Source organism: Micromys minutus (genome assembly GCF_963924665.1).
Source record: "Micromys minutus genome assembly, chromosome: 3".
NCBI lineage: Eukaryota > Metazoa > Chordata > Mammalia > Rodentia > Muridae > Micromys > Micromys minutus.
This window is the reverse complement of record NC_137972.1, coordinates 79,943,515-79,961,509: the sequence shown is the minus strand read 5'-3', so window position 1 is coordinate 79,961,509 and position 17,995 is coordinate 79,943,515. Positions and strand designations below refer to the sequence as shown.

General features: G+C 51.9%; 1 protein-coding gene across 2 annotated transcripts; it reads left to right on the top strand.

Annotated features, from left to right (window-relative positions):
- Nucleotides 1-567: 567 nt before the first annotated feature.
- On the top strand, nt 568-15,365 carry MFGE8 (milk fat globule EGF and factor V/VIII domain containing). 2 transcript variants are annotated; one of them, XM_080915052.1, is made up of 10 exons: nt 568-718; nt 3,598-3,720; nt 3,978-4,109; nt 6,929-7,039; nt 7,269-7,450; nt 7,764-7,919; nt 8,367-8,511; nt 12,230-12,414; nt 14,350-14,499; nt 14,603-15,365. In XM_080915052.1, exons 1-10 carry the CDS (start codon nt 646-648, stop codon nt 14,738-14,740), a joined length of 1,395 nt encoding a protein of 464 aa, XP_080771178.1. In that variant the 5' UTR covers nt 568-645; the 3' UTR covers nt 14,741-15,365. The 2 variants fall into 2 exon arrangements, with proteins under 2 accessions (XP_080771178.1, XP_080771179.1); XM_080915053.1 differs by lacking the exon at nt 6,929-7,039.
- Nucleotides 15,366-17,995: the final 2,630 nt, after the last annotated feature.

Sequence of the window (17,995 nt, the reverse complement as noted above, 5' to 3'; positions counted from 1 at the left end):
AGAATTAGCATTTTAAGTCTAAACAGTTATTTTTAATTCATTAAGCAACAAATAATCAATAAACAAACACGCTTAGGAAAGAGGGTCCCATTCTGTAACCCAGACTAGTGTGGAACTCACTACGGATAGAGCCCACATTAGGACTGCTGTCTGATGTGGAATTGCTGTCTGATCCTTCTGATCCAGCTTCCTAAGGGTTGGAACTACAAGCCTGAGCCATCACCACTCCTGGATTATTTTATTTTATTGACTTATCTTTGCCGGGTTGAGGATCGAATCCAGGTTCTCCGGTATGCTTAGGGAAGCACTGCATCGTCGAGCCACTTTTTAAAATCCCTCCTGAGCAATTTCCCTCTGTCCAGTTCACTCAGGAAGCGGGACCTGGCTTCAGGCTGCAGACTGGCAGTGAGATGCAGGGTGTGGCTCGCCGGGAGGCTGAGGCACTGGACCCCTCACTTCAGCCCTCCCTCTTTCCACTGTGGTCTCGGAACTCCGCCCAGAGTCTGCCCGGGGCTGTCCGGGGCGGAGCCCTTGGGCCAGTGGGCGGAGCTGAGCGCCTGATTTATTCCCTTGTGAGAGGAGCGGACGCAGGAACTCTCGGATCCCGGCGTCAGAGCGCGTGGACCCTTTCCCGCGTCCCGCAGGATGCAGCTCTCCCGTGTGCTGGCCGCGCTGTGCGGCGTGCTGCTCTGCGCCTCCGGCCTCTTCGCCGCGTCGGGTGAGTCCCTCTGGCCTCACCCCTCTTCTGCCCGCCGCTCGGAAGTTCTCAGCGGCGCCCTCCCTCTATCCGTACTGTTGACAAACTTGAGCAGAGCCTGGAGGGGGACGCTCAGGGGCTGCGTCCGGGTAGGAGGGGTGAACGTGCCTCGGCACGCTCTGTCCTGGGGCCTTGGGGCTGTGGTCGTAGCTTTTGCACCGAGCGGTGACTCTGGACACCCGGTGACAGTCCTGCCTCCCCCAGGGATGTGACTTACACATAACAAAGGAATCCGCTGCGCCGTGCCTCTCTTTACCGCGTCTGTAAATTGAGGCCACCGAACTGTGTCTGCTTTCTAATCCTAACAATATGGGAGAGTCTAGGACTCTTGTGCGGGGGGTACATCTCCAGCTAACTTGACCAGAAACTCTCTTCTGAACACGCCTGGCTAGAGAATCCAATGAACTTTTGCGCCCCACTTGTTGATGTTTGATCAGCTAAGGGAAGAAAGGACTGAGGGGCGGGTGTGAGAGACTGACTGTAGGTAGGGCGGGTCTGGAATTTAGAAAAGAGTTTTCTGCCCCCGGCTGGCCTTGGCCGGCTGCTTTATCTCCCTTAGCCCTCCTCCTCCGCCCTGAGGTCCCGGGTAGAAGTCCGGGCCTCTTGCGAGATGCTACTGGACAGTTCATCATGAAAAAGCAGTGCCCACGTGGGGCGGGTTAGCTCTGCGGCTCCAGCAGTCTCTTCATCATTTCTCATAGAAATGGTACAGGCGAGATCACAGGCACGAGAGATCACAGCTGGGCCCAGCTCTGTCGCCTAGCACAGGATCTGACCTCGGGGCTGGAGCTGAAGGCATTGGGTGCTCCAAGCTTCCACGAACTGGAAACTCCTACTCTGTCCACTCAGCTGGAAAGATGCTTGGGGTCTCCTTTGTCCCTTTCCAACTTTGCCCTCCCCACAACCTGTACCCTGGCCAAATGTTCCTGGAGACACTTCCTAGAGCAGGACCCTGAAGTCCCATAGGATTTATAGAGGAGCTGGCCTATTCTGGATTCATATGCAGGTGGCCAGCCTCAGTCCCAACGCCGCTGCTGGCCACCTTCCACTTTCGGATTTCCTCTCTTGGACCCTTGGTTTGGTTCCAGGGGCAGCTGTAGGGAAGGCTGGAAGCCGGGCCCTTGTTGGTGTGGGGTGCCTAGACCTTGGCCGATCCAGAGCCTCCACGTGAGGCTGTGACTGTGCCCTTCCAGGTCAGAGGGGGATTAACCTGCTATTTAAAGCAAGTGACTAATAGTTCTGCCACAGAGCCTTAGGATCCCCAGGCCCTTGCTGAGGGAGCTGTGTGGGCTGGTGCTCATTAATGGTGTTGCCTGCCTTCAGCTTGGGAGCCTGAACTCCCTGGGGCCTTGAGCTTTGAGGAGGGCCCTTGTGCCTTGGGTGGGCAGCTGTGGGGAGGAGGAGAGATCTCTTAGGTTTGATTCCAGCCCTGAGTTTGGGGTGGAGTCTAGTAGGACAAAGGGGAGCTACTGTTCACTGGTGCCAGTGTCAGGGTACCGGGAAAGATGGGAGTAAGGTAAGCTTCTGAGACAGGGTGCTTCCAGTCCTTGTTTGGACATGGTGATGGGGTGGGGTTTGCCAGGCTGAGCTGCATATAATATAGCCCATCAGATCATAGGCCAGGTGATGTCAGCTCCTGCTTACCCCACCCCTCTTCCTGTGTTCTCCGTTCTGGTTGACAGTGCACATAGGTCACTCAAGGCGCCCCCAAAGCTCCAGTGATCAAAGCCTCACAAATTCACCTGTTGGTGTTCCCCTTGTTGTGATGAGCTTCCTCATCATTCAGGCTGTCAGCCTGTCAGCCTGTCAGCCTGTCAGCCTTGTCCTGAGGTTTCCAGCCTTTCGGACTTCAATCTGTCTGGCTTCAGAGAGGGAGGGACAGAGATGGAGAAACACATACACACGGTGGTGGTGCTGGTGTGTCTGAGACTTGTTAGCCAATGCTGGGGAGACTTAAGGAAGGTTAAAAAGCTACCAACAGAAAGGTTAAAATGCTACTGCAGCATACAAAGTCTAAACTTCTCATTAAAAAAAAAGATTTATTTATTTGTTTATTTATGTAATGTATATGAGTACACTGTCGCTGTCTTCAGACACACCAGAAGAGGGCATCAGATTCCATTACAGATGGTTGTGAGCCACCATGTGGTTGCTGGGAATTGAACTCAGAACCTCTGGAAGAGCAGTCAGTGATCTTAACCACTGAGCCATTTCTCCATCTCCCTAAACTTGTTATTCTTAAGGTCCCTCTCATTCTGGCCTGAGTCCAGTCACATCTGAACAATTCTCCAACATACCATGCCCTCAGTGTGTCTCTGCTTCTCTCTAGAATATTATTTTTTTTTGTTCCTTGTCATCTTTTTCCATTCTGTCTTTTAAAAATTGTATTTACTTTATTGTTTCTCTCTCTCTCTCTCTCTCTCTCTCTTTCTCTCTCTCTCTCTCTCTCTGTGTGTGTGTGTGTGTGTGTGTGTGTGTATGTGAGCCCAAATGTATTATATGTGCTCTGTTTGTAAACTACCATGTGGGTACTGGGAACCGAAACCAGGGGTTTCTGCCAGAGCGATAAGTGCTCTTAATCTCTGAGCCATCTCTCTAGCTGCACCTATAGATTTTAAGATTTATTTATTTATTTGACAAAAGTCTCCGTGTGGGCAAGTGCATCTGAGCACAGGTGCCTAGTGGGCTGCACATGGTAGACATTGGGCTATATTCCTAGTCTCCATGACTTCTTGAGGATAGGCTAACAGCTGACTTCTGTCTCAGGAGTCCAGCGTGTGCACATAGTAGCGGGACTCTTGCATGCTTACCAAACGATTGTGTGTGGTCTGCTGTTGCAGGTGACTTCTGTGACTCCAGCCTGTGCCAGAATGGAGGGACTTGCTTGATGGGCCAAGACAATGACATCTACTGCCTCTGCCCCGACGGCTTCACAGGCCTTCTGTGCAACGAGACTGAGAAAGGTACGTGCTTCTGGCGGCCTGCCTCCCCTGGTTCTTCCCAAGTGGGTAGCCCTTGTTCCAGTAGAAACTCCCAGTCACTTGGAAAAGCCAGCTACATTAGTATATGGGCAAATTGATCCTTCTTTCAGTGACCCTCTTGGGTCCAGGATGATGGGAGGGAAGAGGCTGATTTGGATGGATCATTTGAGGCTGGGTCATGTGCTGCTTTTTGCTGTGTTCTCAGCTTTTTTCAGACCACCTCTTCATCTTGCTTCCAGGTCCGTGCTCCCCAAACCCTTGCTACCACGATGCCAATTGCCTGGTGACTTCGGAAAAACATCGAGGGGACATCTTTACCGAGTACATCTGCCAGTGCCCTGTGGGCTACTCGGGCATCCACTGTGAAATCGGTGAGCATTAGGGACCTGTTGCTTGGCACGGGCACTGGTGGTGAGGCTGCATCTGTGAAGACTGAGGAACGGGCAGAGTTTAGTGAGGACCCCATTGACCCGTACCAGGCTTCAGGCCTAGCTTGGAACTTTAGGTCAGGCTTGGTGTTGTTGTGGGGAATGAGAGAGTGTCGGGACCGAGGTCATGGGAATGCCATTGCCTGAAGACATACAGTGTCAGAGTTAAATCTTGGGACTCTTTGTTCACCAGTAAGAAGAAATAGGCATGCTATTTAACTTGGAGCGGGGACCAGATCATAGAGGTCAAGGAGGAGGGGGAAGCTGGGTTGCCCTGTGCTATAGGAAGGCTAGAAGCCTGGTATATAGGGAGGAGCTGACCTGTCTGACCTGTTTGGCTTTCCCCTGGGATCCAGAGTGGCCTGGATGAACGCCAGCTGACATTACTGGTGATAGTTCAGCATGCTGCCCCCAACTCTGTCCCAAGCATACCAGGGCATTTTTTTTAATCCTGTGTCACATGGGAAGGGCTATGTTCAGACAAGGGAAGGAGGAAGGGGTGTGTGTGTGTGCACTCTCGTTTTTATAGCTATCTAAGTCAGGAAGTGGACATTCTGGGGGCCCTCCTTCAGGCAGGGGTGTATTGTGCTCTGAGGTTAGCTGAAGGGGGTATGTTGGGACTGGGCCCCAGGATGGGAGAATATAGGCAAAGTGCCTGGGATGCCCCTGACTTAAAAGAGACAGAGCAAAGGCCTGGTCTTTGAAGGCTAAATGAGTTTGAGATCCTTAGGGGAGGAATGGGGGAGCTCCTGATTACTAAGGCAGATGGAGGGCAGGGTGGAGCCAGGTAAGCCTGCTAATTACCGAGTGGGAGCCGGGCTAACCATGGTGTACCTGGGTGTGAATTAGCTACGCAACCTTCTCTGGGCTGCCAGGTCTAGAGTTGGCTCTAGGCTGGATGGTGGCACCTGGAGCAGAGGGGAGGTGGATGGTGGCACCTGGAGCAGAGGGGAGGTAGATGGCGGCACCTGGAGTAGAGGAAAGGTGGATGGTAGCACCTGGAGCAGAGGGAGGTGAATGGTGGCACCTGGAGCAGAGGGGAGGTGGGTGGTGGCACCTGGAGCAGAGGGGAGGTGGATGCTGGCACCTAGAGCAGAGGGGAGGTGGGTGGTGGCACCTGGAGCAGAGGGGAGGTGGGTGGTGGCACCTGGAGCAGAGGGGAGGCTGATGGTGGCACCTGGAACAGAGGGGAGGTTGATGGTGGCACCTGGAGCAGAGGGGAGGTTGATGGTGGCACCTGGAGCAGTGGGGAGGCTGATGGTGGCACCTGGAGCAGAGGGGAGGTTGATGGTGGCACCTGGAGTAGAGGGGAGGCTGATGGTGGCACCTGGAGCAGAGGGGAGGTGGATGATAGCACCTGGAGTAGAGGGGAGGTGGATGATAGCACCTGGAGTAGAGGGGAGGTGGATGGTGGCACCTGGAGTAGAGGGAGGTGGATGGTGGCACCTGGAGCAGAGGGAGGTGGGTGGTGGCACCTGGAGCAGAGGGGAGGCTGATGGTGGCACCTGGAGCAGAGGGGAGGTTGATGGTGGCACCTGGAGCAGAGGGGAGGCGGATGATAGCACCTGGAGTAGAGGGGAGGCTGATGGTGGCACCTGGAGCAGAGGGGAGGCTGATGGTGGCACCTGGAGCAGAGGGGAGGTTGATGGTGGCACCTGGAGCAGAGGGGAGGCGGATGATAGCACCTGGAGTAGAGGGGAGGCTGATGGTGGCACCTGGAGCAGAGGGGAGGCGGATGGTAGCACCTGGAGCAGAGGGGAGGTGGATGGTGGCACCTGGAGCAGAGGGGAGGCGGATGGTAGCACCTGGAGTAGAGGGGAGGTGGGTGATAGCACCTGGAGTAGAGGGGAGGTGAATGATGGCACCTGAAGTAGAGGGGAGGTGGATGGTGGCACCTGGAGTAGAGGGGAGGTGGTGCCCACACAGGCCACAGGAGCGAGGGGCACAGAGGGACCACACTTGTCTTTGTTTACACTGTTTCTGGTGCCAATGCCAAGGCTGCACCTTGGGTCCCTTGGTGTGAGATGGTGGGAATGAGGCATCAGCAAGCTGAACTTGCCCAGATCTTAGGTGTCCAGCCCCACTTGACATCTTCCCCTCTCTGTAAGATTGGTAGCACTTGTTCAGGATGAGCCTTCACTGCTAGAGCCCTGTAGGCTATCCCTGGGTCCCCCTAGTAGCAGAGCCTGACCACCCACCGTTCCTGTCCAGAGGGATGGAAAGGTCCTCTGGCCAGCAGTTTCGATCGCTATCCTGAGTTTCTGGTGTCATGATACTGATTATGCACAGCTGATGGAGCTACGGCTGGGAACATTCTGGTGGGTGGGTAAGGACTTGGTGGTCAAAGGTGCAAAGGCTACAGAAGAAAGCAGAGTGGCCCTCATACTCTCCTCAGAAAACTGCTGAGGGGATTCTAGAAGGTACCATGTAGAGACAGATGTGATGCCAAAAGCCTCTAATTGGAGCCAAGGCAGGAGAATCCACAGGTCCAAGGCTAGCACGGGCAACTGGGAGTGACCCTGTCTCAAAACAGTAAGGATTGGGGATGTAGCTTAGTGGTCGAACCCTCGCCTAGCTTGTTCAAGTTTAATCCCCCAGTACTACACACACACTAAGAAGATGAAGAAAAGCCTGCTTTGTGTGGAATTACCTTTGCTGTTCTGAACTGTCCAAGGCAACTCCTCCCCCAAAGCCACCCCTCCTGGGTGAGCCAGGGCTAGGGATGTGGAGGAAAAGGCCATCCTGCTTTTCTCTCCTACCAGAGACCACCTACTACAGCACGGATGAAAACTTCCTGTCCACCACAGAGGTCTCCACCACAGTCATCCCCACCCCGGCCCCCACCCCCGATCTTTCCAACCGCGTAGCCTCCCGTGAGTTAACGCTGCTGGCTCCTTGTCTCCTGTGTCTCCCGTGCCGTCTTCTCTTCATTTGGTGTCGGTGCCCCTTGGTGTTATCTGCTCTGAGTGAGGGTCTGAGGTTCTCTCTGTCTCTAGGTCCTCATCAGAGGCCATGTTGGTTTTTTTTCTTCTCTTGTCCTGTGGACATGGTTGGGCTATAGAACTTTGGATTAGGCCCCTGATGATCGCTCTCTCCCCGCAGGTTGTTTCACAAAGCTGGGCATGGAAGGGGGCGCCATTGCTGATTCACAGATTTCCGCCTCGTCCGTGTATGTGGGCTTCATGGGCTTGCAGCGCTGGGGCCCGGAGCTGGCTCGTCTGTACCGCACAGGGATTGTCAATGCCTGGACAGCCAGCAGCTATGATAGCAAGCCCTGGATCCAGGTAAGAAAACACACAGGGCAGGGTGATAGGGAACACAGAGAGGTGACCATGAGTGAAGCATCTGTCTATGGAGGGCAGCCTTGGGTCTGGAACCAGTGGGCAGATTATGAGAAGAGATGGCCTTCTTTGATGGAGGGGTTTTGGCACCTACAGGCCTCTTGGGGTCTTGAAAGCCAGGGGCTTTTCAGAGCATAGGTTCTAGAGCACCAGGAGAGAAACCAGCCCCTTGGAGAAAGAACTAGTGAGTTAGCGAGTTGGCTTTGGATGGAAAAACTAAATGATGGGGAGACCACCTCTCTCACCCGGGGTCCAGGTGAACCTTCTGCGGAAGATGCGGGTGTCAGGCGTGATGACGCAGGGTGCCAGCCGTGCCGGGAGGGCGGAATACCTGAAGACCTTCAAGGTGGCTTACAGCTTCGATGGACGCAAGTTCGAGTTCATCCAGGACGAAAGCGGTACTGGAGACAAGGTGGGTCTAAGGAGGGGGCGCTAAAGTCAGGACCCCTAAGAGTCTAGCACTGATGGAGAAGCAAGAGAAGTCTTGAGTGATGGGGTTGGAGTGAATCTTCAAGCATCCCTTGATATGTGGAAATGGATAGACCTTGATCACGTGCTGTGTTTGCAGGACGTAATCTCACCAGACAGAGACTTGCTGTGATCATAAAGCCTTTTGAGGATGTACCCAGAGGCCTTCTAGATAGTCCCATGTGAACGGGTTTATGCCAGGGTCTTGTGATGACCAAGAGGCAGGTGACAAAGACACCATCTTGATGGTGGTGGAGTCAAAGCAAGGGCTGCAGGCTTAGTCCTTGTGGGCTCGGTGGAGACTGGTCTTCCAATCTTTGATGGCCTCTTAGGCAGGAAGGAAAAGAGGCGTACCTACTTCCTCCTCCAGTCCTTACCGTTTCTTTTCTAGGAGTTTTTGGGTAACCTGGACAACAACAGCCTGAAGGTTAACATGTTCAACCCCACCTTGGAGGCACAGTACATAAGGCTGTACCCTGTTTCCTGCCACCGAGGCTGCACTCTCCGCTTTGAGCTCCTGGGCTGTGAGCTACATGGTGAGTGCCCAGATGAAGCTTTGTTCGTCTGTCTGTCTGTCTTATGTCGTGAGCTGCTCAGGAGCTACTGTGGAGCCTGACCCCTTGCTTCCTGCCTGGGAGTTCCAGTGATGTGCTGTCTGCCAGTCCATTGCTCTGGGCATTTTAGTGGTCATTTTCCCGTCTCAGTATTTCTGCTTGTTCTGGTTCCTGGTGCTTCTAGAACAGGCAGTGAATTCCACCATTGCAGGGGAATTGTCTGTTTACTTTGTTGCTGTGTTCCCTGGGCCTCAAACACATGGGTGCTTATGTTGTTGATGAGGGGTGAATGAATGAATGAATGCAAGGACACCTAGCTGTGCATTATTCATCCAAGACACCCAGCTGGGAGGTGCAAGCATAGTGCTTCCCCTTCCTGCGTCTGTCACCTGCATTGTGCCATCATGCAGGTGCTTCTAGGACCATAGAGCTTGGTGTTTGGCGCTTCTACACACAGGGATTTAGGAAGGGACAGGTTGCTGCTGAACCAGGGAGATTACCCTCTGCAGAGGTCCTTTTGACCAATGCTATCTAGTTGAGGCCCACTGTCTCTTCTTGAGGTCTGTTTCTCTTTGCAGCCATGGTGCCACCTGCTGGCCACATGGGGTAACTATAGGGCTGACTCTGCGGGACTGGAGAGCTCAGTGTCTTTGAAGACCTGCCGGAATACCCTGCTGTGCCTTCTTTTCCCCCATCAAAGGCACTGTTTCCTGTTACTGCGTTTTAAATACCACCTACATCTCAGTTCTGGGTCTTACTGGCTCCCCTCCCCCCTTAAGTACTAGCAACTCTTGACTTTGTGAACGTTCGCCCAACCCTCCACTACTGAGCCACACCCAAGCCCTGGTCTATATTGTTTTGTTTTTGAAAGTGGGTTGTTCTATGTAGCCCTGCCTGTCCTGAAATTCAATGTGTAGAGAGAGATCTTCCCGCCTCTGTCTCCTGACTGCTGGGATTAAAGGCATCCAACATTATGCTTACTCCCCACCTCTTTAAAAGAACAGATTTAAGCTAGTATGCTTCTGTTACTAAACTTGGGTCCCAGTCTGTACCACAAGAAGTCAAACTTGGTCCTTGTGCTCGAGAAGCCGATTGAAACAGTGAAGTTAATGGTCAAAAGTGGAAAGAGATTTATTCAGTGTGGCCATCTAAGGGAAGATGGGCAGAGATCCACTGGTCCCCAAAAGTCCATCTTTGGGATCCTGAACTGTGTTAAAAATTTAAAGAGAGGACCAGGGACGCACAGGTCTAAGCAGTCCTGAGTAGTGGCCCCGCCCACTCCTGACTCATCTTTGTCTGGGCTTCTGTCTTTTCCTGGTCTGGCAAGTTGTTAGAATGTATAAAATCTTCAGGGAGGTACCTTCCACCTCTCACACCCCTTTCCGGGCACGGGATTCCCAGGGAAATTTGCATCTGTTGGTTCCCATTGTTTCAGTGGTCTGATAGAGGGAGAGACGGCTGTATCTTTTAGAATACTGATTTTTGTATCGTGTGACTTAGTATGTGGCAAAGAGCAGAACTAGGTCTGGTCTGGCCACTGCTCCCTGGGGTCACCCAGCCTTCACTGCTGGCTTGAGGCCTTTGGTTCCCCAAGTTGCCAGGATAGTGAAGCCCCGAGTGATTTAAGTTTTAGGATGTCGCAAGCTGAGCTTCATACCAGAGAACAGAGCTGTGTCCTCTGCTTCCTTCCTGTCCTGGTCCACCTTTCTCTATAACCCAGTCTGTTAGCTCCAGAGTGCTGACTCGCATGTGCAAGTGTGTGTGTGTGTGTGTGTGTGTGTGTGTGTGTGTGTGTGTGTGTGTGTGTGTGTGTGTGTGAGAGTATGCACTGTACATGTGGGTGGAGTGAGGCCCAGGTGTCCTGGGAGTCCCAAGGCTTCCCAGGCCAAGGTTGTTATTTTTAGCACACTGTGACTTTGGTGAATTAACTGTTTATTTAAACAGTTACTAAGTTTCCCCTAATTACCTTGATCCAAGGAACTGAACAAGTTGAGACCTTTGACCTCATGAAACTTGCTGGGAGTCAGCCATGAGATTAGCAAATAAAAAGAAGGTGGGGGATGGGCAAGATGGCTGAGTAGTTAAAAGCACCTGCTTGCTCCTTTCCCAGAGGATCTGGGTTGGTTTCTAGCGCCCATAGCAGGAGCTCGAAATTATGGGAAGGCCAGTTCCAGTATCCCTGTGCTTTCTTCCGGCCTCCATGGACTGCTTCTACAGAAACAACGGCACACACACACACACACACACACAAATAAATACGGCGCTTAGGCACATATAAAGAAAGAAGAGAAAAGAAGAAGGGTCAGTTAACTGCAAGAAGTCTGAGGAAGGAAGTGGTGGGGTCAGCTGAGAGCCAGTCCCAGGGGGTCCTTGGAAAGAGTATTCTAGGTGGAGAATTACCAGACAAAGGTCCAAGGCTCGTAAAAGAATAAGAATGGGGCTGCATCCCAGAGTGTGCAGGGAGACTTGGAGAAGGGTGGGCTCCGCCCACCAACTGTTTAAGCATCTTTCAACTCGACTCTGGACCTGCTGGGGCAGAATTTTTAATTTAGTTTAATTTCTAGTTCTGGTATTTTATGTGTATGAGTGTTCTATTTGCATGTATAGAAGAGGACATCAGATCCCAGTATAGATGGTTGTGAGCCACCATGTGGTTGATGGGATTTGAACTCAGGACCTCTGGAAGAGCAGCCAGTGCTCTTGACCACTGAACCATCCCTCCAGTCCCCCCAGTTCCAGTGATTTCACCCAGGGAAGGTACTTTGTCATGGACAGACACATTATTTGTCCAGGAGTTTTATTTTCTACGTAGTTTTACTTTCTACCTAGCATTACCTGTTTATCCAGGAGCAGTCTGAGTGAGAACTTGTCGGCCATCCCTGAGAGTGAGCCTGAAACAAAGGCTATTCTCTGGGTACACTCCCTAGCACGCCAGAAATGTTGGGGTGAGTCAAGGCCCTCCACTAGGTCTTAAGAAATGCTCTCAGGAAGGAAAAAGAAGCAGCTCCGAAACTCCAGGAGTTCCTGGGCTTCAGTAGTCTGTAGCCTCTGGAGGGTTAGAGGTGTTTGCTATACACTGCCGGATGGCTCCATACAGGGCTTTACAGGTCCTGGCATGGGGGATGATGTCACATTTGGGGTGGCAGTCAAGATCAGGTGTGTGAGATGTGGGTACAACCTCTCTGTGGTTGTGGGCATCGCCTTTTGACCTCCCATTTTCTCGTGCATAGAACAAGGTTGCCGATTTGCTACTTACTTGCTCAGTGTGTTCTGTGGCTAAAGTAAGTCCTTAATGTCAGAAAGCACCCAGTTGTGTGAAGTGTTCTGAGAGAAAGGGGGGAGTGCTGGGGGCTGCAGCTGAGTCTAGCTGACTGAAGTGAAGATAGTGGAGAGCAACAAGGATAAGAGAACAGTTGGCCTTGAAGGCAGGTAGGAAGTTCAAGAGGATGCTAAGTTGGGCATCTCGTCCCGGATGTTAGGAAGCTGAGGTTGAAGGATCTTCTAAGTCAGGGTTCTCTGTGTAGCCCTGGGAGTGCGTGGCTGTAATTCCTTCACTCTGGTGATGATGGTGAGGGTCAGATGTTCAAGGTCATCCTTTGCTGCATAGTGAGTTTAAGTCAGCCTAAAATACCACCACAGCCCTTTCTCTCTTTATCATCTTGTACCTACACACACTGGTGACAGCCCCTTTTGCACACAGGATGTTCTGAGCCCCTAGGCCTGAAGAATAACACGATTCCTGACAGCCAGATAACAGCCTCCAGCAGCTACAAGACATGGAACCTGTGTGCCTTTGGCTGGTACCCCCACCTGGGGCGGCTGGACAACCAGGGCAAGATCAATGCCTGGACAGCTCAGAGCAACAGTGCCAAGGAATGGCTGCAGGTAAGAGCGGTGGGGTCTGTGACCCTGCCCAGCCACATTTGCTCTCCAAGGAATTTTTCTCTTTCTTCTTCCCAGGGTACCCATTTTCTCTTGATCCTGCTTTGCTGTGCTGTGCTTACACACATACACACACACACACACACACACACACACACATACACACACTCACATCCACACATGTACACACACATACATGTACACACTCACGCACACATGCACATGAACACACACACAAACTCAGACACATACACACAAATATGCACAGGCACACATACGTACACTTACATTTACACATGCTCACACATGCTCACACATATGCATACATGCACACATATATCTACGCACACATATACACATACATTCATACATACTCACGTATACACATACCTACACAGACATAAACACCCATGCACACAAACATGCACATACACACTCACATATACACATGCACATACATACACATATATGAACATATACATGCATACACACAGACACACACACAACTATACCTACACACAAACAATACACACCTACTCACACACATAAACATACTCATAGACACGTACGCACATATACCTACACACATACATACACACTGACACACTCACACATTCACATACATTCACATTCATGCACACACACATACATACACTCACACATATACACATACATTCATATTCATACAGACACTCATGTACACACACACACACACACACACCACCACCATCCTTTCAGCTGCCGCAGAGTTGGCAAGGCTTACCTGTGGGCAGCAGGGCAGGATGGCAGAGGGCATTTTAAGCCAAACCACTGCAGCAAAACCCATGTGTTTCCCTGCTCAATATAACTGGGAAATCTCAGAGAGAATGGAAAATCAGAGGTAGAGAATGCAGAATGCAGATGGGGAAACTGAGTCCTGGCAGACTGTGTGGTATTTACAGGCTACTTGTGGGTGAGCTGGGCTTATAGCCTAGATCTGGGGACTGCCTGTCCAGGGGTCAGTTTCCAGGACAAACCTAGGCCAGAGGTGCTCAGTCAGAATTGGGTTCGTCTGGAGCCACCTCAGGACCATGTGAGGCTCCAGGCAACCTGACAGGTTTCAGAAGCAATTCCTACTCCTGTAGGCTGTGGTCTGTCAGCCTGTTCATCATACATCCGATGCAGGAGCTGGCAGAGCTGGCCAAGGCCCGGACCTCTGAAGTTCTCTTCACTAAGCTTTACTGTGCTGGAGTCCGTGGGTGTCAAAGTGGACTATTCCCGTGCCTTTATTTATTTTGACTTCCCATTTTTGTGTTATTGGAGATAGAACTCAGGGTCTTGGGTATCCTAGACCAGTGCTGTGCCCTTGAACTATATCCCCTGTCCTTGGTATTTCGAGGCAGTGTGCTGTGTAGCCAGGCTGGGGTTACAGGTGAGCACCATACATGGCTTTATGTTCATCTTATGGATGAGTCTTAGGGCTTCTCCTGCTGGGATGAAACACCACAACCAAAAAGCAAGTTGGGGAGGAAAAGGTTCATTCAGCTTATACTTCTGTATTGCTGTTTATCATTGAAGGAAGTCAGAGCAGATGGGGCAGGAACCCGGAGGCAGGAGCTGACTCAGAGGCCATGAAGGGGTGCTGCTCACTGGCTTGCTCCACATGGCTTGCTCGGCCTGCTTTCTTACAGAACTCAGGAATGGAACCACTCACAATGGGCTGGGCTCTTCCCCCATCAATCACGAATTGAGAAAAGGCCTTAAGAGCTGGATCTTATGGAGACATTTCTTTTTTTCTCGCTTGAACTTCTCTCCTTTCAGATAACTCTAGCTTGTGTCAAGTTGACATAAGACTAGCCAGGACAAGGAGGAAATAGGCTAACAGGTCATCCCCAGTGTGCCTGCCTTTACACCTTCCTGAAGAAGCTCCAACCTAGAACATTTTTTTTTTCCCTGTAGGTTGACCTGGGCACTCAGAAGCAAGTGACAGGCATCATCACCCAGGGGGCCCGTGACTTTGGCCACATCCAATATGTGGCATCCTATAAGGTAGCCTACAGTGATGATGGTGTGCAGTGGATCACATATGAGGAACAAGGAACCAGCAAGGTGGGTGTTTGTCTGGCTGTCATTCCTGGGATACCATGGGGGTTCTGTTGGGTGGGGCAGGTGGCAGATTATGGCGCATTCCTGACGCTCCAACTCTTTCCAGGTCTTCCAGGGCAACTTGGACAACAACTCACACAAGAAGAACATCTTTGAGAAACCCTTCATGGCTCGCTATGTGCGTGTCCTTCCATTGTCTTGGCATAACCGCATCACCCTGCGCCTGGAGCTGCTGGGCTGTTAGCGCTCAGTCCTTCTAGCCCAAGTGACGAGGACAACCAGAGGCTCAGGGGCCTCCTGGCCCTGCCTCTCAGGCCTTGTTGCCTTCTGTAGCCGATGACCTTCTTCTCAACCCTCCCTCTTGATTGCACTGGGGCTGGAGGCAGGAAGTTGCCCTTTACCCTTTCCCTTACCCTGCAGCCCCCACAGGCCTTTTGCTAGCCCCTTCTCTCAGGCATTCTGGGGGAGTTGGACAGGTCTGAGATGAATAGAGAAGAAAAGTGAAGTTGGGGTATGTGGGCTGCTGTACCAACCACCCCAAGTCCTAAACTCCCTCCAGGGGTTGACTGAAGACTAAAGGGAACCTCTGGTTGCCCACCTGTCTCTGCACACCACACATTTCTCCATGTTCCATTCCAGGAAGGAGAGGTCCACGTCCTCTAGCTGCCCCTTGGGTCACCAGATCCTGCCTCTTATCTCCCGAGACCCCCTCTTGACCCTTGCTCTGGAGCCTCAGTTGACAAGGGGACTGGCAGGTCTGGAGAGATAGGTGGGCTCCAGGCAGTTGGTGAGCTGGCTGCGGGACCTCTGCTGGCTTGCTACCCAAGTTAACAAGCAGATTCCAAAATACATTTGTGTTCTCCACTGGACCTTCTGTGCTTTCTCATTGCTCTGTCTAAGCCAGACTGCCTGGTGCTACTCTCTGTCCCCATCCTTACCCCTGTCCTCCTGAGCCCAACACTCTTAGGTCACTAGCTAGACTACAAATAGCCTAAGAGCAGGAACGGGAGACTGGGGTGAGGTGCAGTTAGGCGTAGGCTTTCTTCTTTTCCAAGCTTGACTCATGGCTTCCCTGTCTCTACCTCTATACTGCTCTGGCCCTGGCCTGCAGTTGCCACCTGGTGAAAGGCCAGAATGGTGGTTCCTGTGACTGCTAAGAAGATGGGTGAGGCCTGGATACTGGGTTCTCTTTGGTAGTTTCCATTTTTTTTGAAATGGGTGTGCTGGGCTGAACAGTTTTTTTTTTTTTTTTTTTTTTTTTTTAAGAAACCCAGCAAACCTGGCTTTCAGAGAAAGAGGGCCATGGTAGACTGGGCGAGGTGGGTGTGGTGGGGGAGGGTGCAGTATGGAAGAAAAGGAAGGGGTGAGGGGTTGCTAAATAGGATTGTGGGCAGGGGCATGCTGCTTTCTAGAGTTCACTGATGGGAGGGAAGGGGTCTCTGCCCTGCTCTGCAGAAGTGGCCAGTGGAGCCCTGCTGGCCCGTGTCTTGGTCTTCTGGAGAGGGGTGACTAGCTGGCTGGCAAGATACTGAATGAAGCACACACCCTGGTTTTTAAGATTTATGTCTCAGCCAAGCTTCAGGATCTACACCGTGGCTTTCTGCGAAACAGAGAGGCAGCTACTTGGCTGCTAAAAGGAAGAACAAGTAGTTTTGGAAGTGCATCAGAGACACTCAGCTGGAAGTGCTTCTTCCTAAGAGCTGTCCACTGTTGTGCCAGGGCTTCTTGTGGGTAGGACAGAGGAAGAGGCTCAGTGGTACTCACCCCATTAAAGAGAGATGGGACCCCGCTGGACCCTGAGGGCATCTCAGCGGGAAGCCTTGCTCGAGCATTATCACTGGAGTCATGTGGTTGGAACTTAGCATCTAGTCTTCCTGGGGTTTGCTGCCCTCAGTCCTCCCTCCTGGGGGGTACTACCCAGTCCCTGATCCTGACCTTCCCTGGGAACCAGTGAACAACGGGAGAAGCATCCCTTGAGACATACTGCTTGGGATGGCTTTGCCTCCTGAGACTCAATACTGGAGAGGAATTGACACTTCTCCCCACCTGGATCACTGCACAGCCATTTCTGTGGGTGGATGGTGTGGGAGACTAGAATTGCCCAAGCTTGTTTCTTGGTTTCTTCTATATAGCCTTGTATGTGTGGGCCACAGCCTTGAGAACATCTCCTTTTTGGGATCCTAGCTTAGTGTCCCTCACTTTGACCTTGGTTTTCTTTCCCTTTCTTGGCTACAGTCTAGACAGCCAGACTTGATATTCTCTCTGCTTACTGACCACCCTGTCACTTGCTGTGACAATAGACCCTTCTGGCTGACCACAAGTCTGCTTCCAAACCAGAGGCTGTTAGTTCTGAGACCACCTCCCCTGCCTCTGCCTTTTCCAAGTTTGAATATGATAGAGTGGTCTGGAGCCTAAAGTCACAGGGCAGAGAATCTGTTTATATTCTAGTTTTGAGTGATATTGGGCCTCGGGTATCTAAAAAAACAGGACTAGGAAGTCAGAATCCATGACATTGATGGACTGAAGGAGAGAGTACAGATCACAGACACCAAGCCCTGCCCAGCCACAGCCTCAGAGGCTTGTGGGAGTTTCCTCATTGGTAACCGGATCCTGTTTATTTTCTCATTAGTACATCCAAGGCTTAGTACCCTCCCTAACCTGGTGGAGAACAGCTCCCTTTGCTTGTAGAAACATACGCACGCGCATGCGTGCGCGTGCACACACACACACACACACACACACACACACACACACACACACACACAGGGAGGGCATCAGGGGTATCTAGAGTTGTGTTTAGAAAAGCTTGGGCTCCTGACCCAGTGACCTTTCTGAAGGACCTCTTTAGGTTTCTCTGTTGAAACAACTAGGCCATGCAGACCAGGACCTGGTCATTTTGGACAGGAAAGAAAACAACACCAGGTCCAAACAGCAGCATTCTGAGTAGTGGCTGCCTGGGGGCAGATGTCAGAGGGCTGTTAGAGGAGTGCCCCTCCTATCCTTGCTCACCCCCACCCCAGGACCTCCTGGGGGTGGTCTATGTGTGTGGCTCGCCATTTATCTCTGGACCCAGCCTCTGGCAGAAGGTTGTCATTCCTGAGCTCTCAGGGAAGCAGGCACACATAACTTACTCCTGTTGAACTATCTAGGGCAGCCATAGCCCACCCGCAGACTGCTGAAGAGGCTTCCCTTTTAAGAAGCCTGGGTATTTTAATGGGACCTCCCACCTCTATAAACAATTCTCTGCCACCTCTCTTTCAACTCCTCCAAGATATGACTCCTGAGTCTCCATCTGTATCTTGCCAGCCAGCAGCTCCGGGTTTCTGGTCTGGACTCCAGCGCTAACAGCGGCTACTCCCTGGGGGGCCAGGCCTTTTGGGACTGGAGGGAAAGGGACTGTGTACCTTTAAGGGGCTGGTCCGGCGGGAGCGCGCTGTCTGTTGGTTGCAGCTTCCTATCGGGCCATTCAAGATCCCAATTCTTCTGCTGCTTCAGACCT

Excerpts from the sequence above, each read along its gene's own strand:
- MFGE8 (XM_080915052.1), top strand. The coding sequence starts at position 646 with ATGCAGCTCTCCCGTGTGCTGGCCGCGCTGTGCGGCGTGCTGCTCTGC. Across the intron at positions 8,512-12,229 it reads CCTGGGCTGTGAGCTACATG|GATGTTCTGAGCCCCTAGGC; the intron begins GTGAGTGCCCAG and ends TTTTGCACACAG. Across the intron at positions 12,415-14,349 it reads GTGCCAAGGAATGGCTGCAG|GTTGACCTGGGCACTCAGAA; the intron begins GTAAGAGCGGTG and ends TTTTCCCTGTAG.